The following is a 24453-nucleotide window of genomic DNA, read 5'->3' as shown; positions in this document are numbered from 1 at the left end:
ATAAAAACAGGATCATTCGCTTGTGCATGTACTGCCAACTGAACCTCTACTGCCCCGTCTGCTGGGGAGCCAGAGGAAGGACCTGCTGGATGGAGAGCTCAGCAGCGTGGGAGTATTTGCCCTGGCGCATTAGTACTTACGATTAAAGCCTAATTACAAAAAATAGACGAAAAACCAGCTGAAGTGCAGCCTGACCTTAATCTGCCTGGAGACGGGTTTATTTATCTCGGCCACTTGTTTACAGTGGGGAATTTCAGCAGATTAAGCTGGGGAGCGACCCTGTGGGAAACGAGAGAATTTCTTTGATGGTTGGGAAACTTGGGCGCAGGATCGGAGTGCCTGTCTTCTCTGGGGCCTGCAGCCAGGACCACTGGGCTGAGAAGGCTCTGACCCCCCTGTCCCTGCACCCAGCCCCGTCACCAAAAAGCATTTTTGTTTAGAGGCTTAGCTTAATCGTGATCTGCCGCTTTGTTCCCCACTTAACCTCCTGCTATCACAAAGTTCAGACGAAGGTTTCTGCAGCATGTGAAGAGACATGGAGTCTGACCTGGTGTGGCATTTCAGCTCAGGACAGGAGTCACTTGTGCTGTCAGCTGATGTCACTTGACCACAGGGCTCAGAAAACTCTGTTATATCTCCCAGATAATTATCATGACTGAGACAGATGCAAATCTCACTTCCCTCCTGGTTCCCACCTCCCCACTACATCATCTTTCTGCAGGAGAGCCCAGGGGCATAATGTTTTGGCATGCAAAGGATGCCTCAGAGGGCTCTCAAAAATAGGCAGCAAAGTCATGAGGCTTCCGAGGAACGCATATTAGCAGAGCTGTGGGAGCCAAAAATCCAGCGGGTGCATCCCATTCGTGGGGGCGGTGAAGCTGGAGCACCAAGCCTTGTTACTGCCTGTCAGCCAAGATCTGTGCACCCTCAGAGGCGTGAGTTGAAACTGCCCAAGGCTGCTTTTGACACAAAAGCAAAGTGGGCGAAGAAGAGCAATGACAACAGGCAGGAGTACTGATGGGAAGGGAATGCCTGACACCCGGAGTGGAGTGCAGGTTTTATCTGATGGCCACCCGAGGAGGTGGGAAGTTCTATCCCCTTCCTTAAGGAAGATTCATTTTCTGGAGCTGAGACCTCATTTTTAAAAAGATGCCATGTCTGAGTATCCCCCGTGGAGCCTGCAGGAGCCTGGGAGTGAATGACATAGACCTACTCTGGTAAGGATGGGCCCCCAGGGAGGTGCCTCTTTTACACATTAATTAATTGCTGATGTTGCAGCTCAAAAATCTTAATCCCCCCTGTTCATCAGAAAGAAGTGAGGTATTGATGGGATTTCCTGGGGGCAGAGATTGAGCTGAACTGGGCAAGGGCTGCTTTGGACATTTGCTGATGCTCGTGCCTGCAATTGCTTGTGCCTGCAATTGCTTTTCCCGTGCCCATTCCTGGATGTGATGCTGCTGCCACCATCTGCGTTGTGACGCGGTGACGTCTGTCCTACCGAGCCAGGCGGCTCCAAGGAGCCAGACAGGCACAGCCTCCACGCCTTACTAATGATTTGAACCAGACATGTCCACAGGTTCCAACTGGCAAAGGATTGGTCAGGGGCCATGCACCCCAAAAAGCACCACCAAAGCTCAGTTGTAATGCAGAGGAGCGGAGAGGCACCAGAGTGGGGCCAGGGCCAAGACATCGCTGCTCAGCCTGGGTTTGCCTCATGTTGTCTGGCAGAGGGACCGGCTGCTCTGGCTCCTGTTGGATCTGCAGCCTTGCTTGGGGCTGTTTGGCTCAATGGCAGGGCTGTGGAGCTGTTGCTCAAAACACAGCCAGTGAGGGAGGTGGTTGGGGCTTGTGGAGGAATCTCCTTGTTGTGCAGTGGAGGCGTGTTGGGTGATGTTGTCATGCCACTGGCTGTCACTTTGGGATGGGAACTTTGGCTCTGGGAGTGATGGAGAAGTGAGGGACAGCAGAGAGAAGGAAGGTGCTCCAGAGCTCTGCTGAGCCCGTGGAGGAGAGGCAGAGAGGGTGTTTCTGCAGGAAGCTGAACTGTCCCACGTGTATGACAGGATTTGACATGGACAGAGAGAGGAGCAGCAGGAGCTGCTCAGCCTGAGGGGATCCCTGGGGATACTTCATATTGCAGCTGTGTCAGCCCACAGCCATCCCACCCTGCAGGGAAGCACAAGGGAAGGGACATGCTACATCCTGGCAGCCATGCAGGGAAATTTGGGTAGAAATGGAGTTAGCTAAAGAAAAACTCACGGGTTTACACTTACGCGGGTTGCTGTGGCCCTTATCAGAGCAGTGAGTGACCCAGAATAATCTGCAAGGCTCAGTTAGCAACACCAGCATCAGCCCTGTTTTATGAAAGGATGAGCTGGATCTTAATGATGACAGATGTCCTTGGTTCTGGTTTTATCTCTCACACACCAGCATCATGTGAGGTCCCATGGTTGACCCAGAGGGTGTCAGCGTGGGTGTTCTGCTGGTGAGCAGCTTGGCTTGTGAGATCCGAAGGACTCGCATTAGGGAGGGCTCTTGTCTGCAAGACATCAAGCCAAGCTCCAGGTTCCTCTGCTGGTTCCTCTGCAGGCTTGGGGCTACTAGGGATTGAAAAAGAAAAAAAAAATAAGAAAGAAAATACACCAAATCTCCTTTTTAAATAGTTGAATGCAAATGGCCTGAAGAACAATAGCAGATGAAATAGCATTCAGAGCGGGTTTTAAAGCGCTTGGAACGTGGGTAGGATCAAAATCAGGTTAGTGTTTGGAGATGCAGACTCTGCAGCTTGCCAGGGTGTTTTTAAGCATGCTTTGATGTGTAGTTCAAACACTAGATTTGTCCTGGCAGACAGAAGCACTCACAAATTCATACACAGCCGCTCTCTCCTTCCCTCCTCCCCACTGTCCCCCATCTCATGAGATTATAATTTAGCTTCATTACGAAGGAGTTTTACTTTGTCCTGGTTTCAGCTGGGATAGAGTTAATTTCCTCCTTATTTAAAAGCTGTGTAAATCCCCCTCCTGGGTCTCTGCATTGTGCTGAAATGAGTTTACAAACCTCGATGGAACCTTGCAGGCTGGAGAGCTTTGCCCTGCATGCATGGCGGTGGCACCTCCGTGATTTCTTGGCTTTGTTTAGGGGCGCTCTGGGTGTGTGTGGTGTTAAACCCGCACTGCAAGCTGGAAGAGAAATCCTGCTGGCTCCGGCAGCTGCGCAAGTGGGGTGAGATGGACGTCTGTCCCCTGGAAGATGGCAATTACGGTAACGAGCTTCCCAACATCACTAACGCGCTTACGCAGAGCTCTGGTCACAGCCAAGGTGAGTCTGGGCACGGAGTGGAAATCCAGCTGACAGCCACAGGGGTTGGGTCCGGGTCAAAACTCATCCCAAAGCGAGAGAACTCGCTTCAGCTGCTGGTTACGTTTCTGTGAGTCATAGGAATACAAAATATTTGTCTTCACAGCCTCTGGTTTTATATATAAATGTTTGCTTTTCTACAGGGTAAAGTTGCCTGTGTTTTGAGTTTAGAGACTGTTTTAAAACAATTTGACTTTGGGGGAGTTCAGACATCTACAGTCTGTGCAGGTTTGGGCATGGGGTAATGCAGGAAAACAGTACTGCTTGCAACAGAGCAGCGCTGAGCTCAGAAGTCCTGGCTGTGAGAGTGAGGAGCTGGAGATGGTGCAGAGCCCGTTTCCCTGCCCTTAAGCCTCACTTAAAGGCTGTGATTCAGGTGGTAGGGAAGTCATTAGCCAGGAATGTTAACGCGGTTCAAGTGCAGAGCACAGACAGAGCAGTGTAGTTAAGGGGTTGTTCCTTAGTGCTAAAATAGTTTCTCAACCGCTGACAAAGCATTTGATCCCTTTAAATTTAAGCAGTCTTTCTCCTTCCTTTTGCCTGAAGTAGACATTAATTGAAAGTTATTGCTCTTCACATGCCTCTGTCTGCTGCACTGGAATTGCTCTTCTGTGTGTTATGTGTGGACAAAGTGGGTGGAGGAGAAGGGGGACAGCAGCCATGCCGCAGGGGAAACTTCATTCTTCTGGGTGGGATTAGTCCTGCAGCAGCAGTTAGGGAAATTTCATTCTTCTAGGTGGGATTAGTCCTGCAGCAGCAGTTTGGGAATTTTCATTCTTCTAGGTGGGATTAGTCCTGCAGCAGCAGTTTGGGAGCGTGGCTGTCCTGCCAGCCATGGCCAGGACCACATGCCCGGCCTCCCTATGCTCTTCCTCAGGGAGCAGCTTAATTTAAACCTGGCCTTGCTCCATGTCCTGCACCAGCCCTAGGACTACCCTCGTGGTGTTCCCAACTCTCCCAAGGATTTACTCTGGCATTTGGGGAAGGTTGCTAGGGCTGAACAGGTCATTTTTTTTAGACCTGCAGGGAGTTCCCAAAGCACATGCCAGGGATGTCCCCTTCTCTTCTCCCTGTGCTCCTGCCTCTCCAAGAAGGGGACTGAAAGCAGCCCGGATCCTGGAGGTGTCCTGGGGTTCATGTTTGTGCATATGCAAATACTGCTCCAGATTGTTGACAGCCTCTTTTATTACTGGAGAACAGCTGATTCTTGAAATCCTTCCTGGTAAAGTGAGCAGCCTTGGTTCTCAACATACAAACACCTGTTTAATTTCTCTCCACCTCAGGGTGCCTGCAGCATTCCGGCTAATTGCTTGTTGCCATCGTTTCCGGAGCATGTTTACCCAGCCTCCCTGGATCAGCTTTGAACAGTGCCTTTTGTTTTCCACCCTTGAATGCATTTAACTCAGCCCCTCTTGTGGGTTGCAGGACCTAACATGGAGCGTTGCACCCCCTTTGGGGCTTCCTGTTTTGCAGCCTGCCAGCTGTGTTGGGCCTTCTTGATCCAGTGTGGCTGGAGTGATAGTGGGATTGCTCCGGACAGGGTTTTTCCCCCAAAACAAAGCACTTGTCTTGATCGGTCTGGATGGGGTGAAATGCTAATCCAGCATTTGGTAGTTTCAGAAATGCCCATGAAGTTACAGAGCAGCTCTGAAGAGGAGCGCAGATATCCGGTGCAGGGCAGCAGTGGGGTTTCAGACAATGCTGTCTCCTCCCTTCCAGCCCTCTCACGGGGCCCACAGAGGTTGCTGGGGGGTGATGGGGTCCCCTCAGTCACTGGGAGGCAGATGAGACACACTCGTGTGGTTCCTTTTGTGGCTTCATGTGCTGCTGATCTAAGAAGCTGCAGTTCAGTGAAGCTGAGACTTTGTGTTGGTGCAAAGGAGGAGAGCTCACGGTGCTTGCAGGGCAGTAATGCTGAGAAAGCCCAATCCTGACCCTGGGGCAGCTGCTTGCATGCTCAGTCACAGGGGAGGGATCACACTGCCAGGTTTCAAGGCATCAGTGTGTGACACTGGATTGTGTGACAGTGTGTGACAGTGGATTGTGTGTGACAGTGGATTGTGGTCACACAGCAAATGCATGGGTGGTCTCTGCCTCTTTTCTCACCTCTCTGACCAAGTCAGGTATTCTAGCAAATTACTTAGCAATGCTGTGTGAGGAGACATTAGTCTCCCTCAGAGATGGCAGCAGAGGTATCCAAAGCCAGAGCCCATGTCCATCTTGGAAATTACTGGGGTGAGACCAGGTTTTGCTCTCATTGTAAAGGCAGAGCTCCGCCCAGGGAGGTCATGTCTGGGAGGAGGAACAGGCTGCCCCTGCCCCACCAGGGCACTGATGGTTTTTCTCTTTGCAGACTCACTGGCCAGGCCCAGACGAACTGTGTTCACACGGGCGATCGAGGGCTGTGACCTCCACTGGCAGGACAGCCACCTGCAGCGCATCATCAGCAGTGACTTCTACGTGTCCCCCTCATACCAGCGGGAGGGCGAGAGCCTCCTCTTCAACTCCCAGGGACAGCCACTGTGGCTGGGTGAGCATCCAAACCAGCAGCCCCTCTCATGGCCCATGTGGTAGGGTTGCTAGTGGAGAGGAATCACCTGAGGCTACCCTGGGTCCTTGCAAGTTTCTGCATCCTAGACTGAAATTGCTACCCTGACCCCGGAGGAGTGGGGGGAGCAGAAGAATTCAATGCCCAGCCACAATCCTTAGAGCAATCTCCACATTTATTTACAGTCTGGCCTTCTCTTGGGCAGTTTGGACAAAGCTCATCATATCCCTTTTCATCCTGCCAGTGTTTAGCTGTCCCCAGAGCAACCTCTCACTGTTACCAGTACTGGGGTCTGGACATTTAAAGTCTCTTGAAAATTGACTGCAAAGCACAGCTGTATCCTCTGGATTTTCTCTTTCCCGCTCTCCCCTTCTTGTTAGTCTTCCCTTAAAGACAATTAGCAGTCAGTACAATTAAGCCTCGTGGGAGCTTAAGGTGTACTGGGGCAGGCAAGCCATGATGCTTCCTGTGTTGTAGACTTTTAGCCCAAGTACTTAACGACACACATTCTCTCCTTCCACACACATTCTCTCCTTCGAAGTCATAACTCCGGGCAGATCTGTGGACCCTTGACAGTTCCTTTTCTGGGATGAGAACGAGTGACATGGAGGGCTTGGGGGGGAACCTGGTGTGGCTGTCAGTCCTCAGACTGACCCCAAAATGAGAGACACAAGTCCCTACCCACCTACAGGAAGGGGGAGTACTTAGCCCCTGCAGTCCAAGAGTTGAATGTATGAACAGAGAACAGGTCAAAGCCCACCACTGCACTGTTGTCCACTCCAGAAGCTGGGGTCTGCCACCCAGAAAGAGAATATTTAAAGTTGTCTTGAGATGTAGTTTCTGGAGTAGCAGGCACTTAGTTGCTCTTAATGCCAGGAGATAGGAAGGGCCCGTTTGTAGGCCATTGTACACCTTAGCTGGAGCAGGAGCGGTTATTTCTGCTCTGGGAAGAGTTCTGGGCAGCTGCAGGCAGGAGGTCCCCTTCCCACACAGCCACAGGCAGCAGTGGTACGTTAGTGCATCCATGGACTCCATCTAGAAGGGATGTGGTGGCCACAGCTCCCCTCTCCTGAGCCTAATCTGGGTTCTGGTGAACCGTTTTCCCCAGCTGGTTGGTGCATGTTATTTTTCTGATATATTTGCCATGATTTTTGGATTTTGCACTTTTGCTTTCTTGGCACCTCTTCAGGGACTCAGTGCTGGGAAAGGAGGGTGATTTGTCAGCAACTTCCAGTGATAAATTCAGTGAGAAGATGAATATTTCATCCATTTAGCAAATGAATAGAGGGAGCAACAAGAAGCTCTTTTACAGATGTTTGTTCTGAAATCTCTTCCTCTTGTATTCCTTGTGGGTGACCTTTGGGATGTGGATACCCCATTTGTGGAGGTGGTTGTCTGCATTTCCAGAGTTTTTTGAACTCTTCCAGGAATAGAAATTATCCCTCTATGATAACTTCAGATCATCTGTGTTTGCCTGAGTTTTTTTTCTCCCCTTGGTAGGACATTTTGAAAGAAAATGGGATTTGTGCTGCTTGTTATGCAGCATGTCATGTCATCTGCTCCTGCTAATTTCTCACTCAGTCATAATCCTCTCCACAGTTGCTTGTGATTTCAGGTGAGCAATAAGCAGCAGGAGCAGATGAATTCCTAAGCAACTGTGAGTCTTGGGAGGGGGTTTCGTGCAACTGTTCCTAATAATAAAACACCAGGTAGGAGAACTGCAGAAGAGACAGGATGTCTGCAGAGCTCGCTCCATGGAGGTGTTAAGGAGTCAGTTCAGAGCATCACCCCAAGTCTGCCAGTGCCCCCAGCACAGTGCTGGATGCCCAGCCTCACCCTGTGTATCATCACCTGTGCCCTGAGAGCCGTGAGAGAAATCGAGATAAGCCATGCAGATTTTAGGAGAAGTGAGCGGCAGGGTTGTAACAGCCTGTGTTGGAGCTGTCGTATTGCAGCAGTGGTGTGTGTTGGAAGTGCTTCCATTAGATAAGCTTTGCGGAGGTGGGGATTTAGGTACTGACGTGGCTGCTGTGGGTTGAATGTGGCAGGAGTCCCGTTAGTATTCCTGGTAGGCATCATTTCCAGGAGCAGGGAGAAAGGATGAATTCAAGACTGGAAGCAGGAGTTTAGCTCAGGTGTGGGGAACACGAATAGAAGATGCCCCATGAGTCAATGCTTGTGTTCCTCTGGTTCAGCCATGCCCCCTGTTCCTTTCCTTGCAGAACACGTCCCAACTGCCTGTGCTCGGGTGGATGCGCTGCGCTCCCACGGTTATCCCAGAGAAGCTCTCCGACTGACTGTTGCCATAATCAACACCCTGCGACTGCAGCAGCAAAGGCAGCTGGAAATATATAAGCATCAGAAGAAAGGTATGAGTAGAGCTATGTGACAAGTTTCTTGTGACGTCTGGCCGGGGGTATCTCAGTTGGTTGCAAAAGTCTTTTCCACTTTGATGAGGCAAACATCCAGCCTGGATCGGGCAACGATGTTTTGAAGGAACTTAGGAATAAAAAGAGGATGTATCATCTTTGGAAGGAGGGTCAGGTCTCTCAGGAAGTATTTAAGGGGGTTGCTAGGGCATGTAGGAAAAAAATTTGAGATACCAAAGCTCACTTCGAACTTAATTTGACAACTTTTGTAAAGAATAATAAGAAATGTTTTTACAAATATATTAATGGCAAAAGGAAGGGTAAAACCAACCTCCTGGATGTGGGAGGGAACTCAGTAACTGCAGATGAGGAGAAGGCGGAAGTGCTTAATGCCTTCTTTGCCTCAGTCTTTAGTGGGAAGACAGCTTGTCCTCAGGACAACTGTCCTCCTGGGCTGGGAGGACGGAATGGTCCCCCTGTTATCCAGAAGGAGGCAGTCAGAGACCTGCTGAGCTGCTTGGATGTTCATAAATCCATGGGACCAGATGGGATCCATCCCAGGGTGATGAGGGAGCTGGCAGATGAGCTTCCCAAGCCGCTCTCCATCATTTACCAGCAGTCCTGGCTCAGTGGTGAGGTTCCAGATGACTGGAAGCTGGCCAGTGTGATGCCCATTCACAAAAAGGGTGGGAAGGAGGATCCTGGTAATTATAGGCCAGTTAGCCTGACCTCAGTGCCTGGTAAGGTAATAGAACAGCTTATATTGAGTGTAATCATGCTGCACTTACAGGATGGCCAGGGTATCAGACCAGCCAGCATGGGTTTAGGAGGGGTAGGTCGTCTTTGACCAACCTGGCCTCCTTTTATGACCAGGTGACCCGCCTGGTGGATGCACGAAAGGCTGTGGATGTTGTGTACCTGGACTTCAGCAAGGCATTGACACTCTCCCACAGCACACTCCTGGGAAAGGTGGCAGCCATGGCTTGGACAGGAGCACTTTTTGCTGGGTTAGGAACTGGCTGGAAGGCCGGCCCAGAGAGTGGTGGTGAATGGTGCAGCATCCAGCTGGGGACGGTCACCAGTGGTGTCCCTCAGGGGTCTGTGCTGGGGCCAGCTCTGTTCAATATTTTTATTGACCACATGGATGAGGGGATTGAGTCTGTCGTTAGTAAATTTGCAGACGACACTAAGCTGGGAGCATGTGTCGATCTGTTGGATGGTAGGAGGGCTCTGCAGAGAGAGTTGGAACAGTTGGATGGATGGACAGAGTCCAATAAGATGAAGTTTAATAAGTTCAAGTGCCAAGTCTTGCATTTTGGCCACAATAACCCCCTGCAGCACTATAGGCTGGGGACGGTGTGGCTGGACAGTGCCCAGGCAGAAAGGGACCTGGGGGTACTGACAGCTGACTGCACGTGAGCCAGCAGTGTGCCCAGGTGGCCAAGAAGGCCAATGGCACCTGGCCTGTATCAGGAATAGTGTGGCCAGCAGGAGCAGGGAGGTCATCCTTCCCCTGTACTCAGCATTGGTGAGGCCATCTCCAGTTCTGGGCCCTCAATTTAGGAAGAATGTTGAGATGCTTGAGCGCATCCAGAGGAGGCAACAAGGCTGGTGAGGGGCTTGGAACACAAGCCCTATGAGGAATGACTGAGGGAGCTGGGGGTGTTTAGCCTGGAGAAGAGGAGACTCAGGGGTGTCCTTACCACTCTCCACAACTTCCTGAAGGGTGGTTGTAGCCAGGTGGGGGTTGGTCTCTTTCTCCAGGCAGCAACTGACAGAACAAGAGGACACAGTCTTAAGCTCTGCCAAGGGAAATATAGGTTGGATATTAGGAATAAGTTTTTTATGAAAGGGTGATGAAGTACTGGAATGGTCTGCCAGGGGAGGTGGTGGAGTCACCATCCCTGGATGTGTTTAGGAGAAGACTGGATGTGGCATTCAGTGCCATGGTTTAGTTGAGGTGTTACGGCACGGGTTAGACTCGATGATCTTGAAGGTCTCTTCCAGCCTAGTGATTCTGTAAGAGTTGTGCTGCCCCATTCAGAGTGGCAGAGGTAGAGGGTGGGCAGCACTGCACATGCCCTAGGAAGACAAACTGAGTTGCTTGAGCAAAGCTAAGTTGATACCCACATGCTGAGGACAGAGCTGCCCACATGCTGTCTTCAGGCTGCTGCAATAGGGATGTTCTTGTTCCCACTGTTGCTGTGTCTGGTTGCCTGTAAGGGTTGCCCAGGCAAGTGCTGCCCGCATTAAAGAAGAACTGCCTGACTGCAGAGCAGCTGGCTGTGTGTGCTACTTCCACCTTGCATTTCCTGAGTCAATGTACCAGGAGACCAGCCCAGTGTTCCTCCTTTTGCAGTTGCAATTGGCAGGGAGCCGGGGTCAGTTACTGCAGTGCTGCTGAAGGTCAGCGACTCTTGGTCCTTGCCAGCTCAGCCAGCTTGAGATCACCAAAAGATTAAATTTTAAAAATCACTGGGAGTCTTTGTCATCTCAGGAGAGATTTCTGCTTGTGTTACAAAACATTCAGGCTACCAATGCAAATCAGTCCATAAGCTGCAGGTCTGGCATTATAGACCTTATCTTTGGGACTCTACAGACTCTCATGTCCTCTTGGAACAGAGAATGAGTCACTGCATCTTATATGGCCTTAGGGACACCTTTTTTTTTTGTGAACTACCATGCCAGAGTTGGCCCTAGAGGTCCCTGTGATGCAAACTGTGGGATAAAAAAAGTCCTCTGGTCTTGGAAGCCTCTCTGGGTGCAGAACTTGTCTTTAAATTCCTTACTTTTACCATCATCCTGTTCTATTTTATCCAGAGCTGCTGCAGCGAGGAGCAACAACCATCACCAACCTGGAGGGCTGGGTAGGCCACCCTCTGAACCCCATCGGCTGCCTCTTTCTCACCCTGACTGAAGCTTGTAGATTAGAAGAGGAAAATTGCCTTGAAATTTCAGGTACCAAGTGCTTGTCCTGAATCCCTTCCTGGTGTCTGTGGCTGTGGGTGCAGATCTGGGGCTCTGGACACCTGGACTCTGAGTCCCCCCTCTCTGCCTTGGCAGGAGCACCAGGGCAGAGCTGCAGTGCAGACAGGGAAGGTGGTGAGTAGAGAGAAATAGAGGTTTCTCAGCCCCAGGGTTTGCAACCAGAACAGAGCAGGTCCATGGGAAGGCTCTGGTGTCAGCTGTGCACCCTGTTGCACATGTCTTGGGTCTCCTGCATCTCCTAGTGAGAGCACAAAGGGAGGGTGAAGCCCACATCTCACTCAGGGAGCTTTCATCTGTCATTTCTGGGTAACCAAAAGCAGGCAGGAAGGGAAGAGTGGGTCTTGCTTCTGAAGGGAGAGATTTTTTTTCTGCAATAATTCTGCTGTCTGGGAAGTCTCTTCTAACCCCACTTCATCTCCTCTCCCTCCTTTCAGACACTGGGGATTCCAAACCACCAGTGTATCAACATGTGCCCGTTGTGACAGGCAGCCAAGATGGTGACGAGTCCTACCTGTCCCTGGCCTTAGAGGTGGCCCTGATGGGGATGGGTCAGCAGAGAGTGATGCCTGAAGGTCTGTATGCCCAGGACAAGGTGTGCCGCAATGAGGAGCAGATCATTGCCCGGCTGCAGGACCTGGAGCTGGACCCGGTGCTGGTGCAGACCCTGCGGAAGCAGTGCATCTTGCTGCTAGAAGGTGGGGGCTTGGCTCATCTAGCTGACTTTTGTGTCTTAGCCAAGTGTTGGTAATTTTCAAAATTTATGCACATCCTGCTTCTTCCTCTCTGGATGTGATGCAGAGCCTGTAGGATGGCTGCTCTGCCCCATCACCTGGTAAAGCAAGGGTTTGTTGGCATCCCTAGAAAAAGATCAAGTCAGAGGCAATATGGAGAAGGGTGCTGAGCACATGGCTTTGGTTTCTTATTTTCTTTTAGAAAAGGAAAGAGCATCCCTGGATCCAACTTGAGTAACATGCCAGGGAGCTGAACAGCAGATCCTCAGAGCTTTGGGTTGTTCCAAACCCCAGCCACAGATCCTGCTGTGCTAATTATGGCTGATGGGCTCTGCTTCTGCCTAGGTGGTCCCTTCAGCGGCTTGGGAGAAGTCATCCACCGGGAGAGCGTCCCCATGCACACCTTTGCCAAATATCTGTTCTCTGCCCTGCTGCCCCACGATGCTGACCTGGCATACAAGCTGGCTTTGCGGGCCATGAGGTTGGTGCATGTTTAATTCTGTCTCTGCTCCCTTTTTTGCCTCTCTCCTATGCTTGTTGGGAAGCTGGAATGCTTTGCAACTTTAGAGCAGGGATGGGAGAATCCATCCAAGAATGTCTGCTGGCCCAGCCCTCCACCCAGCCCCTCGCTCCAGGCCGGACCACCACCTGCCTGTCCCTGTGACAGGCATCCTCTGCCAGAGCAGGTCCCAGGCACGCACAGAACTGTCATCTGCCTTCTGTCTGCCAGGCCTTGGGCACCCTGCAGCCCTCCCTGCCTGCAACAAGGGCTGTTATCCTGGCACAGATGGGCGGATGGTTTGCCCCGGGCTCCAGGGTGTCACAGAGCCAGGTGGAGAGCACAGTCAAACTCTGTTCTCCATTAAAACCTATCTCTGTCTCTGGAACTGGGGAAACAGCTGATGCTGAGAGCTGTCCTATCTCCTTCCCCAATCCATGACACACTTCAGACATCAGCCCGCGTCACTGTTTTGACAGGGACTGGATGGGTCTTGGAAAAGCTGGAATTTCCTAAACAAGTCACTGCTTGGAGGACTGTCAACTCCAGAGGATCCCAGTGCCATTAAAAGTCCTGGCCCAGAGCATCACCTTTTTTGCAGCATTTCCTCAGTTAAATGGGTCATCTCTCTCCAGCACTGGGGGAAAGTTTGAAATCCCCCTGTTCTGAGAAGAGCTGCTCAGGAGGACAGGCAGCCCTAATAAGCAGCCAGGGGCCTCTGTGGTGTGCAAAAGCACCATGTCCTGCTAGACCTGAGCCCTCTGGCCGTTGAACAGGACTGAGGGCCCCAGGAATGCCATCTGTTAATGCCCATCCCCTGCTCCCAGCTAGGACTCCCTGTCTTGAGGTATCTATGTCCAGGGCTGGAAAAGTTGGGCTTCTGCTGCCCTGTGGTTACCTCAAGCCTGCAAGTGAGGATAGCAGAGACATTTGGATGCTCTTCATGTCCAGGGTGCAGTTTCCCTCCTGCATAACTAGCTGTCAAGTTAGCAACACCAGCACCAACTCAGGGGTTTAGGATTTGTCACCATGGCTGGTGACTTGAGAATCCCTCTCCCCTTCTTTCGGCTTGCTTCTTCCCCAGGTTTTCCAGGCTTTTGGATGTGCCTACAAAAACAGGCAACTTAACCTGGCTGCAGAGGCCCTGGGGAAATGTGCTGCTGCTTCTGATCATAACCAAGCATTTTAAGAAGAACCAGATGATACAGTCAGGAGTTCTGCTGGGTGCTTTGACATGAAAGGAACAGGAGGGGAGGAGGGATTTTATTTTTTTCCTTCCTTTTTTTCTCTCTGAGGTCTGTGCTTTTCCTTGCAAGTTTATAAATCACTCCATGGATCTTTCCCCCCCCTTTCAAGTCAGTCTCAGACTGATCCCTGTGCCCATGTGCTGAGCACGCAGCCTCGGGAGCCCCACACGTGCACAGCAGCAGGATGTGTTCAAAGGCATTGCTGCAGGCAGCCCCTGCCTCGCCTTGGCAGCGCCTCAGGGAGAGGAGGTGAAGCTGGGGTTGGGCTGGGGTCTGATGTTGCTTCCTCCTGCTTGGCCTTCAGGTTGCCTGTCCTGGAGACCACGGCTCCATCCGGCGACGTGACTCACCCTCACCACCTGGTCTCGGTGGTCCCCAGCAGGTACCCGCGCTGGTTCACCCTGGGGCACCTGGAGTCACAGCAGTGCGAGCTCGCCTCCACCATGCTCACGGCAGCCAAAGGTCGGTGGCAGGGCAGTTCTGGGACCGGGTTGATGGGATGGTGGTGCACAACAGCGTGGAAGAGTTTTTCCTGGAGAAAGGAGGGAGCTCTTGCTTCTGCTGCTACTGGTAGAGACTGGTTGGGTGTCCCACTGGCCCCAGTGGTGTCCCACTAGCAACCTGCTGTGGGCAGGGCATGATGAGCTGGCCTTGAGAATCTGGGGTTTCTGGGATTTTTGTCTCAAAGGGTTCATGGTCCAGCAGGGCAGGATGGGAATTTCCAATGAGGTTCAGACAGGCCTTGCAGCCACGGCGCTGCAGGTCCTGGGTAGTGCCCAGGTGATGCAGGATCATGCCTACCCTGCAGCACAGACAGCTGCCAGGCCAGCAATCCCTGCCAGGCATGTTGTGAGGTCATGCCATGGTTTAGTTTGAAGCTGTTTATCCTTTCACCTCTGCTTTGTCTCTTCCACCCTGTGGTAATGATTCTGCATGGGCTGTGGGAGGGAGAAGACCTCCCTGTGCACCAAACCAAAATTGGCTTTTGTTGGACATGGAATCAGCAATTCTGGGTAGGACACTTTGGTCCCAGCTGCAAGGGGCTTGTGAAACACCTCACTGGTCTCTTGGGCCTCTTCAGTTTCTGCTCAGGCACTATTATGAAGGCGAGCACAGGCTTTTCATTAAACATCCCCCTGACCAGAAACCGACCCCTTCAGGGTGGCAAGAGTCTTGTGTCCCATGAGGGTCAGTGAGCCAAGCAGGTACCACTGCCCTCTGATGTCCTGGTGCTGCCAGCCTGATGGGGAATGTTTTTCTTTCCCAGTGAGAGGGAAGGGAAATGAGCTGTCAGAAAGCTCCAGCCTTGCTGCCTTGGCAGCCTCTTCTCTCCTTCCAGCCTCCTCCTCTAGGCTGCTTTACCAGGGCTGATGGTGTTCTGCCCAATTTGCAGTGCTCAGATGAAGAGCTGGTACTTGGCTTATCCTTTAGGTATTTTTCTCCCTTCCAGTGCCTAATGGGATGAGGTTTTTATGCTGGGATTGTAGGGCTGTTGGATTGCATTTGTTTTTCCAACTGTCCCCTTCCTCAGGTGCTCCCCTGCTGCAGCATGTCCTAATGTTATCCTGCAGCCTCTCTTGCCCACGCCCCTGTGAGCCATTTTAGGGAAGCTTGGATTTTGGTGGCAGTGCAAGCGGCTGTGGTGGGTGGCAGGTGATATCTTTAGCTATGAGTCACCCGAGATGTCTCTGTGTGTCCAGGTGCAGCACTGGGTTTTTCATGCTGCTGTGCATGATTTGGTTGTCTTTGCATGAGGTTCATCTGCTCAGCCTATGACTAGGAGTAGAAATAAAGCTGGAACCTAATGTGGCATGTTAGCACCTCTGGTCTGCACACATCCGAAAGGTTCCACTCCCCACACTGTGTCCCACAGGCACTGATAGGAGGATTTCCCAAGCTAGGTGCAGGATCATGGTATTAATATGCCTTGATGTGTCCCTCTTCCAAGATCTTGCCCCGTCTCCTGGTGCCATCATATATCCTAGAACCCACAGCCTCCTGTAGCAGGAGACCGGCAGCACCACTGCCGTGTATTGTGCCATGAACCCCCTTCTTTGGGGATAGCTCAACCTGTCTCAGTTGTGAGTGCTGTGTACCTGACCTGGGACATCCAGAACCAAGGTCCAGCAAGTCTGGGTGACCCCAGCCCAGCCTTGCAGAGGGAACTTGCTGGACAAGACAGTGTGTGTGTGCAGCAAACAGCTTTTCCTCTTCTTCCTAATGTCCCTGGATGAAGACTGATGTTTCTGCAGCCATTCAATACTAGGCATCTCCCCAAGCCCCTCCTTTTCTGGGAAGAAGCTGCTGTACAGCTGTCAAACTTGAGGCCAGGGTGGAACATCCAGGTGCCTGGAGATGTCTTCTAAAGACAGGACATGTCTGGGATCACTCAGGTTTGTTTGTCCTCTCTGTGAGAGGATGAACTTGAGTGAGGACGCTTGCTGTAGGATGTATCACTTCCTGGGGAGGATGCTCCATTTTAGACTGTTGGACTGCAGGGCCTGATCCAGCATCACTGTGTGTCCCTCTGTGTGTATGTCTAGAGGGGGCTGGCCGTGGTGAAGGGACTGTTCAGCTCATGGTGCAGGCAAGAGATGGGGCTCCAGGGCAAGTTGGGGGGTGCCTGAGCCATCTGACCATTCTTGCTTGCTCCCAGGGGACATGCTGCGCCTACGCACAGTGCTGGAGGCCATCCAGAAAAACATCCACTCCTCCTCCTTGATCTTCAAGCTGGCTCAGGATGCATTCAAGATTGCTACGCCAGCCGACAGCAACTCTGACACGACACTGCTCAATGTGGCGCTGGAACTGGGGCTCCAGGTACGGAATGATGCTGGGGATGCCGGTGGCCCTTCTGCCCCTCTTGCTGTGGCAGCTGTGCTGCTTATGGTCTTCCACCAAGCAGTGTATCCCCTGTGGATGGAGTAAATTGATCCCTGCATGGTCCTGAGCAAGGGACCTCAGCCCTGGGAAGCCCCTGTGCTCACTGTGGTTTGGGTGGAGGTGAGGCAGTGCCAGGTACTTGGTAGCCAGTTGAACCAAAGGGATTTCTGGGGAGCACTGCTCTGTTGGGTGGCCTCACTAGAGCCCTGCAGGGCAGCCAGTCACCCCAAGTTTGCCTCGCAGGTGATGCGCATGACCCTGTCCACGCTCAACTGGCGGCGGCGGGAGATGGTGAGGTGGCTGGTGACGTGCGCTACTGAAGTGGGTGAGTTCATGTGCACTGGGGATCTGGCCTGCGTGCAGTGGGAGCAGGGTTGGGCATCATGATCCTTGGGTCATGCCTACCCGTAAGCATCCGAGTTCTCCTGAGTCTCTCATTTCTTCTTGGATAACTGAATTTACCTCAGAGCACCAGTTGACAGGGTTGGGACTGCAGCAGTGGCCGGTTTTGAGACTTGGATGGGTGCCCTGTACCTGGCCCAGGCCAGTGGTGGTCTCTGTGCCCTGCAGCGTGGCAGTGTGGGTTGGCCTCTGCCTTGTCCCTCTTGGGGCAGAGGCAGCAGCTCAGCACTGCTGTGGGCTGTTTTTACCCTGTCTCTGGGTCTCAGAGGAGCCCCATGAACAGACTCAGGTTCCAGGGATATGCTATGACCCCGATGTTTTCTTGCAGGAGTGAGGGCCCTGGTGAGCATCCTGCAGAGCTGGTACTCACTGTTCACTCCCACGGAAGCCACCAGCATTGTGGCGGCCACAGTGATGTCCCACAACACCATCCTGCGCCTAAGCCTGGACTACCCACAGCGGGAAGAGCTAGCCAGCTGTGCCCGCACCCTGGCCCTGCAGTGCGCCATGAAGGACCCCCAGAACTGCGCCCTGTCTGCCCTGACCCTCTGCGAGAAGGACCACATCGCCTTCGAGACCGCCTACCAGATCGTCATTGACGCCGCCTCCACTGGCATGACCTACACCCAGCTCTTCACCATCGCCCGCTACATGGAACACCGGGGCTACCCACTCCGAGCCTTCAAACTGGCCTCATTGGCCATGACACATCTCAACCTGGCCTACAACCAGGACACGCACCCAGCCATCAATGATGTGCTCTGGGCCTGCGCCTTGAGCCACTCTCTGGGCAAAAACGAGCTGGCAGCCATCATCCCGCTGGTGGTGAAGAGCGTGCACTGTGCCACAGTGCTCTCGGACATCCTTCGCCGCTGCACCATGACGGCGCCAGGGCTGGCCGGCATCCCTGGGCGCAGGAACTCGGGGAAGCTGATGTCCACTGACAAAGCCCCCCTGCGGCAGCTGCTGGACGCGACGATAAGCGCCTACATCAACACCACCCACTCCCGGCTCACCCACATCAGCCCACGGCACTATGGGGAGTTCATCGAGTTCCTCAGCAAGGCCAGGGAGACCTTCCTCCTGGCACAGGACGGGCACATACAGTTTGCCCAATTCATTGACAATCTTAAACAAATCTACAAAGGCAAGAAAAAACTGATGCTGCTGGTGCGAGAACGGTTTGGGTGAGCCCCGGCTCCTGCCCTGCTCCCTGGCAGGATCTGGCCGCAGCACGGGGACTTGGGAGAGAAGAAGGAAGGAAAGTGGAGATCAGCTTCCCCCCATCAGCAGAGGCTGCTCTGTTCTGGTCTTCTGTTTCTTTTTTTTGTTTGTTTGTTTTCTTTCCTTTTTTTTTTTTTTTTTCTTTTAGTGTTACTCTTTCTTGGATTTAACCATTTCACACACTGAGAGGATCCAGAGATTCCTTGGGCACAAACCAAAAGGCAACCATGGGGAAAAAAGGATGGTTTACTCAGCCCCCTGCCCTCCCTTGCCAATACCAAAAGCTAACCTGGAAATCTAATACCTCTTTCCTGAAGGACGTGGTCGCTGGAGGGATACGAAGGTTGCAAAGTGAAAAATCTTTAAAATTATGTGGGGAATTTAATGAAACAAAACAAAAAAAAAGAAAAAAAAAAGAAAAAAAAGCAAGCAAAGAAACCTGCGACACTAGAACCTCATGCGTCACCAAAAGCAATGGCTTTGCAGAGCGCTTCTCCCGCCCGCCCGAGACATGCAAACTCCTCTATTTGTGAAGATACTTCAATAAAAACAAGTAAAAGTAACTGTTCTCAGGGATTGCTTACTAAAAGTAACACAAAAAAAAAAGCATTTATGATACTGTAAATACTATAGTATATGTGTCAATTATTAAATTGTAAAGTTATAATTATTTATAATTCTGTCTTTTATTTGGGGGATACTTGAAATTGTTGTGGGCTGGGGCGATTATTTTTATTATTGCTATTATTATTATTATTGTTATTATTATTAAAACTATTATTTAAAAAACCCACACAAAACCACAGACAAAAAGAGGAGGAGGCACACGAACATTTCTCAGGTTCCCATGGCATCGTCAACAGCAAGAAGGGTGTGGGGGGGAGGCGAACATCTACTCGACTCACAGCCCTGGGAGGGACGGACGGACGGACGGAGGAGCAGCCGCCCAGCAAAGGAAGGAACTCGGGGCGATGCTCACTCGGACACACGCAGATGCTGGCGATGGAGGACTCAGCCCGTCGCAGGGCAGGTGCAGGGTGTGAGTGCCTGGGCGGGCACGAGGGCTGCCAGCTTCAGGGGAGGGAGGGGCAGCCGCGTCAGTTCCCGGCTCCGTGGTGCAGCCGAGACGCTCGGCCCTTCCCAGCTCACCTGGTGCTGCGGGCACACTCCAGCCCCAGGGCGGTGGCTCTTCAGTTTTGGTTCATTTCTTTGCCAGCAGGTTGGGAGGGCTGGGGGGGCCAGGGCCAGTCTGAATGATGACTTGTAGTTAGAGGACGTGCGCTAGTTATCTGCTGTCTGGTTTAATTTTTTGGCAAGTGACATGTGTCCGCGCTCTGGCCAGGAACCCAATTGTACTCGGTCTGTGTCGCCACCGAAATAGCGGTCTTCAACCAGTCTTTTTTTCCTTCCCTTTTTTTTTTTTTTTTTTTTTTTTTTTGCGTGCGTGCGTGTATGTGTGTGTGCGACCTCTTCATCTGATGTTTAATAATAAAAGGGATGAACGTTACTGCCTGTGTCTCTCCTGCCTTTCTCTGAAGTCAGGGGGTGTCACCACACTTGTGCAGAGCAGTGTCTCAGCCCCCTGTGGTAGCCAGCTCCTGTGCCCTGAAGAGGGAGACAGACTGGGTGCAGCTCCCTGCCATGTACAATGTTAGCAGGTCCTTGCCCATGCTGGAGACATGGCCCTATCCATGCCAGCCAGACCAGCGTTTCTCCGTGTCTTGATCCGTCCTGCCGCCAACCTGAACCAGTGAGTGTGCTGCAGTGTGGAATGGGGTGGCAAGGAGTTGTAACTCAGGGTTCCTGGGCTGCTTTCTGCAGTTTGCTGAGCCCCAGGCAAGCTTGGCCCTGAGGATCAGAGATGAGGAGGTGTGCCTGGGGGAACACTCTAGGACTGGGGGGGTGGTCCTAAAGAGGCTTTGGGAACTGGAGGAGGAGGGCCGTGGTGCCTTTGTTGCCATCCCAGCCAGTGTGGCAGGGTGCTGGTGGTGCGGTGTTAGAGGTTTTCCTGCCATTTTGCCAGCTGTCTCCCAGATGAGCCCTGCTGGCTCTCCCAGCCCCTTGAGACTTCCCTGGGTTGAGGACACATTGCCCATTTCAACCTGAGCAGGACGGTGGGACAGCTGATGCTGAGTCTCTGCCAGTGGTGGGCTGTGAGCCCCAAGCCCCCAGGCTGTGACCCTGCCAGCCTCAGGCAGCCCACCTTCCCTAGCAGGGCTGAGCGCATCCATCCTCAGGGAGATGGCTGTTGTGTCCTGGGCTCACATCCTCTGTTACAAGCGTGGGCACTGCAGCCTGGCAGAGAGAGGCATCCTCCACAATTTGCTGCCATCCCTGTTTCCCCATTTTGACCTGCAGGATGGGGCTCAGGGGCTCCCCCTCACCACACATGCTCCTCTAGCAGCCTGCCATGACTTCACATCTCCTTTGGGGTATACAGTTCCCCATCCCCCCAGCCAGAGCCACACGGCTGCTGCAGAGAAGGTCCTGGTTTAATGCTGCAGCCCAGCCTAGAGTGAAACCTGTGACAACACGGGTGACTGTGCGACTGCCCAAACCAGAGTCCTGTCCCCAAGGCCCCAGGCTCAGCTGTGCTTGTTGATATGACGGGAATGAGCATGCACAGCTTCCACAAAGGCACCCACGTGTTCAGGATTCATGTCAGGGTAGAGGCCGTGGCCCAGGTTGGCAATATAGCGTTGGGTCCCAAAACTCTCCAGCATCTTCTTCACCAGCTCGCCAATCTTCTCCTGTAGGTATGGTAGAAAACCATGTGTCAGACCAATCCAGCTCAGGGTATTTCACCCCCACCAGTCCCCCTCAGCTAGCCTGAGGCGATGGTGGGACATGAGCCAGTGCTGCAGGTAGAAGGCCTTTAACACAGGCTAGAACTAGCCCTAGTTGCTGGTACTAGCCATGGCTCACCTTGGGTGCATAGAGAGCACATGGATCCAGGTTGCCTTGCAGGGTGACATCTTTTCCTATCTGTGCACTGCAGCAGGGAGGAAGCAGGTGAGTTGCTGCATGTGGTACAGAGACTGAGGGCAGCCAGGTGCCTGCAGCCCCCACCACAGGACCCCCAGGAGCCCTCAGCGCAGCCTTTAGAAGCTGTGGCATGGTGGCCCAACTATCCCCACCTTTGGAGCAGCAACGTCCAGGCCTGGGATGCCTCAGGGCAGAGGAGGAGGTCAGAGTACCTGGTCTGGGATCCTGCCCAGACACCTGAGCCCTGAGTCAGACTCTTACCGAGCTTCTTGGGGCCGGATGGTCCAGTCGAGACCAACAACCTCGTAACCAGCGTGGGCCAGGTCGCGCAGGGCGTAGTGTGCATCCTTGGCAAAGATGATCTGGGGAGGGAGGAGATGGGCAGCAACTGCTGTGGCTCAGATCCCTCCCCACAGACTGTACTGAGGGAAGCAGGTGCCAGGGGCTGCACCCCTCTCCAGCAGCACCCAGATGTCAGGGTCAATCCAGGCAGCCCTGACTCACCATGGGCACCAGGGGCAGTGCCTCCTCCTTCAGCTTGCTCTTGACAGCCTGGGCAATGTCCCGGATGTAAGGCAGGGCAAAGTCCTGAAACAGCTCTGGGCCCAGATGCCCTGCATGGGACTCAAACAGCTGAAGCGCCTGCCAGGGACACAGAATCCTTTAGGCTGGAAAAGACCTATAAGATTATTGAGTCTAACAACCCAGCACTGCCAAATCCACCAGTAAAGAGTGTCCCCAGGTGCCATATCTACTTGTCTATCAAATACTTCCAGGGATGGCAACTCAACCACTTTCCCATGGGATTGGGAGAGCAGCAACTCAGTCCGTCCTCCTCCTTCCAGATGCTGGATCCTCTCTGCTCCCTATCCCCAGTTCCTGCCTTCCTTCTTGGCCCTGTCCCCATTGCCCCAGGACACACCTGCGCTCCAGCAGCCACCTGCCCCACCAGGTAGTCAATGATAACGTCAGCCAGCAGGCGTAGCAGACGGTGGCTTGCCTCGGGGTGACGGTAGAGCCAGCTCTTGGCCTTGGCCATTGTAGCGGAGCCACCACCTTCAATCATGTAGGACATGAGCGTCCACTGTGGGGAGGAGTGAAGAGAGTGATGGAGATGAAAGAAGACACAAAGTCCCACTCGCAGTGCTGAAGGTAGGACCTGTGAGCACCCCAGAGCCTGGGGGGCACAGCTGCTCCTGCACTGAATGCCCCATTACGCATCCATGTAGCACCCACAGCTGGGGGTGCCATAGCTGGTCTCACCCCAAGAGAGTAGAGGAGCCCATCAGGGAAACCCACACAGAAGAGCCGCGCTACCTACCGGTGCCCCCGAGAAGCCGATGAGGGGCACCTTGCCCTCCAGGCTGTGTCGTGTCAGTGTGATGGCCTGGAAGACATAACCTAACTCTGCGGTGACATCCACCTTCTGTCGCAGTTTCAGCAGATCCTCCACCTCCTTCAGGGGCTCTGTGAACGTAGGTCCTTTGCCAGGGACCATGACAACCTCCATGCCCAGCGCCTGGGGACAGGGGAGAATGGAGAAGCAGGAATGGAGCAGCCTTGAATTCTGCCCTGTTATCAGCTGCTGTTCCCTGTGGCATTGGCCGTGGCTCTTACCTGGGGCACCACCAAGATGTCGGAGAAGATGATGGCAGCATCCAGGGCGAATCGTCTTAGTGGCTGCACAGAGGAAGAGGCAATGTTAGTGAGGGGTTGCGACTGCCTTCCCATGGAGGACCTGGTCAAACACGTGACGCAGTGGAGTCCCTAAGAGCTGCACAATTTAATGAGGCCATCCAGGATGACCAGAATCAAGGTTTCTCCCCATCCCCATCTGGGCAGACAGAGGGGGACACACAGACCCCTGAGTGATGCTCACCTGCAGAGTCAGCTCACAGCACAATTTGGGGCTCCGGCAAGTGGCAAAGAAATCCTGTGATGCCCGTGTCTCCCGAAACTCTACAAGAGACCACCACAAATGTTACCGGTTGCTTGCTGAGGTCCCCTGGCTACTCCCCGCTCGCCTCCAGCGCTCACCTGGCAGGTACCGCCCTGCCTGCCGCATGCACCACACCGGGGTGTGCTCCGTCTCCTCCCCGCGCGCCGCGCGCAGGAACGTGTCGTTCTTCAGTCTAGGGAAGCCTTTGGGGCTGCGGAGCAAAGAGCAGGTACAGGGTGTCACCCACGAGGGGGCTGGGTGCCCTGCCAGTCCTCCACGACGGGGGCAGAGGGTGACAGAGTAAGCGGCTCAACCCCACTCCCTGACCGCAGAAGAGGCTTGTGCCCAGCTGTGACAAATGTGATAAATTCTCCCCACCACAGCCCAGGACTTCTTCCTGCTGAGGACCGCGGGCCCCCTGGGAGAGAGGCGGTGCGCTGCCCAGGGCCCGCGAGATTAAGTTATCGGGGCCGCCAGTTGCTCCCGCCCGGAGAGATTTGGGACGAGCGGGGCGCGGGGCGGGCAGTCCTGCATTCCCCCGCTCTGTGCCAGGCCACGCGTCCCCAGGCTCCCCGAGCTGTGGGGCTGCTGGAGTCCGGCCTGCACCGGCGAGGGGGACCCCGGAAACCGCGGGGCCTATGGCAACAAAGTCCCGAAAACCTCAATTTGGGACCGGGGACTCAACTAGCACACCAGCGGCCCTGCTGATCCCTCCCAGTGCAGGATCACCCTCCTCCCTCCCCGCCCAGAGCTCCTCCAGGGACGCAGTACTGGACTCTTGTGCCAGCACCATAATCCCAGGGCCACTCCAGTGCCTCAGCGGTGTCCCCAGAGCCACAGCAGCGTCCCCAGTGCAGGATCTCAGCGCGAAAGCACTATCCCCAGTGCTCCCACAGTGCCAGATCGCCGTTCCCCGAGGCACACCAGTATCCCCCGTGCAGGCGCCGAAACATGGCCCCGTTACCACACTAGGAAGGAACGCAGGCCTGCCCGGTCCCGGTTACTCACAGGAGCCGCTCGCCACCCTCCATGCTCCCGAGCCGCTCCCCGGCCTCTCCGTTGCCTCCCGACGCGGCGCGGTCCGCCCCGTCCCGCCCCGTCCCGCCCCGTCGGCGCCGCCATCTCACCGTAGTCCCGCCTCTCCTCCCGCCGCCATCTTGCCCCGCCCCCCGCCCGGCTTCCCGCCCCTCCGTACGCTGCCATCTTGCCGCGCTCCTTGCTCCACTGTACGTGTCACGGGCGCCGCCATCTTGCTCTACGCCCGCCCCGCCGGGCGCCGCC

At 53.7% G+C, this 24453-nt stretch overlaps 2 protein-coding genes across 3 annotated transcripts in view; one reads left to right on the top strand and one right to left on the bottom strand.

Moving 5' to 3' along the window:
- Positions 1–18686, top strand: part of ZSWIM5 (zinc finger SWIM-type containing 5) — a 97253-nt gene extending 78567 nt beyond the window's left edge. For both annotated transcript variants that reach the window (XM_068198597.1, XM_068198598.1), the window contains exons 5-14: positions 3139–3318; positions 5711–5887; positions 8128–8274; positions 11095–11232; positions 11697–11957; positions 12339–12474; positions 14044–14201; positions 16396–16559; positions 16866–16947; positions 17353–18686. In XM_068198597.1, coding sequence (XP_068054698.1) covers positions 3139–3318; positions 5711–5887; positions 8128–8274; positions 11095–11232; positions 11697–11957; positions 12339–12474; positions 14044–14201; positions 16396–16559; positions 16866–16947; positions 17353–18215 — 2306 coding nt within the window. In that variant the 3' untranslated portion in view covers positions 18216–18686. The remainder of the gene's footprint in view (positions 1–3138; positions 3319–5710; positions 5888–8127; positions 8275–11094; positions 11233–11696; positions 11958–12338; positions 12475–14043; positions 14202–16395; positions 16560–16865; positions 16948–17352) is intronic.
- UROD (uroporphyrinogen decarboxylase) lies at positions 18363–24375 on the bottom strand. Its single transcript, XM_068198601.1, is given in 11 exon segments — positions 18363–20998; positions 21174–21240; positions 21495–21595; positions 21738–21875; positions 22156–22317; positions 22555–22752; positions 22851–22913; positions 23113–23192; positions 23271–23383; positions 24181–24311; positions 24313–24375. Coding segments are annotated over 11 exon segments (1281 nt in total). The 3' UTR covers positions 18363–20833.
- Positions 24376–24453: the final 78 nt, after the last annotated feature.

This window comes from Anomalospiza imberbis, chromosome 9 (assembly GCF_031753505.1).
Source record: "Anomalospiza imberbis isolate Cuckoo-Finch-1a 21T00152 chromosome 9, ASM3175350v1, whole genome shotgun sequence".
Classification (NCBI taxonomy): Eukaryota; Metazoa; Chordata; class Aves; order Passeriformes; family Viduidae; genus Anomalospiza; species Anomalospiza imberbis.
The sequence above is the reverse complement of the archived record's forward strand: the minus strand, read 5'-3'. Positions and strand labels throughout refer to the sequence as shown.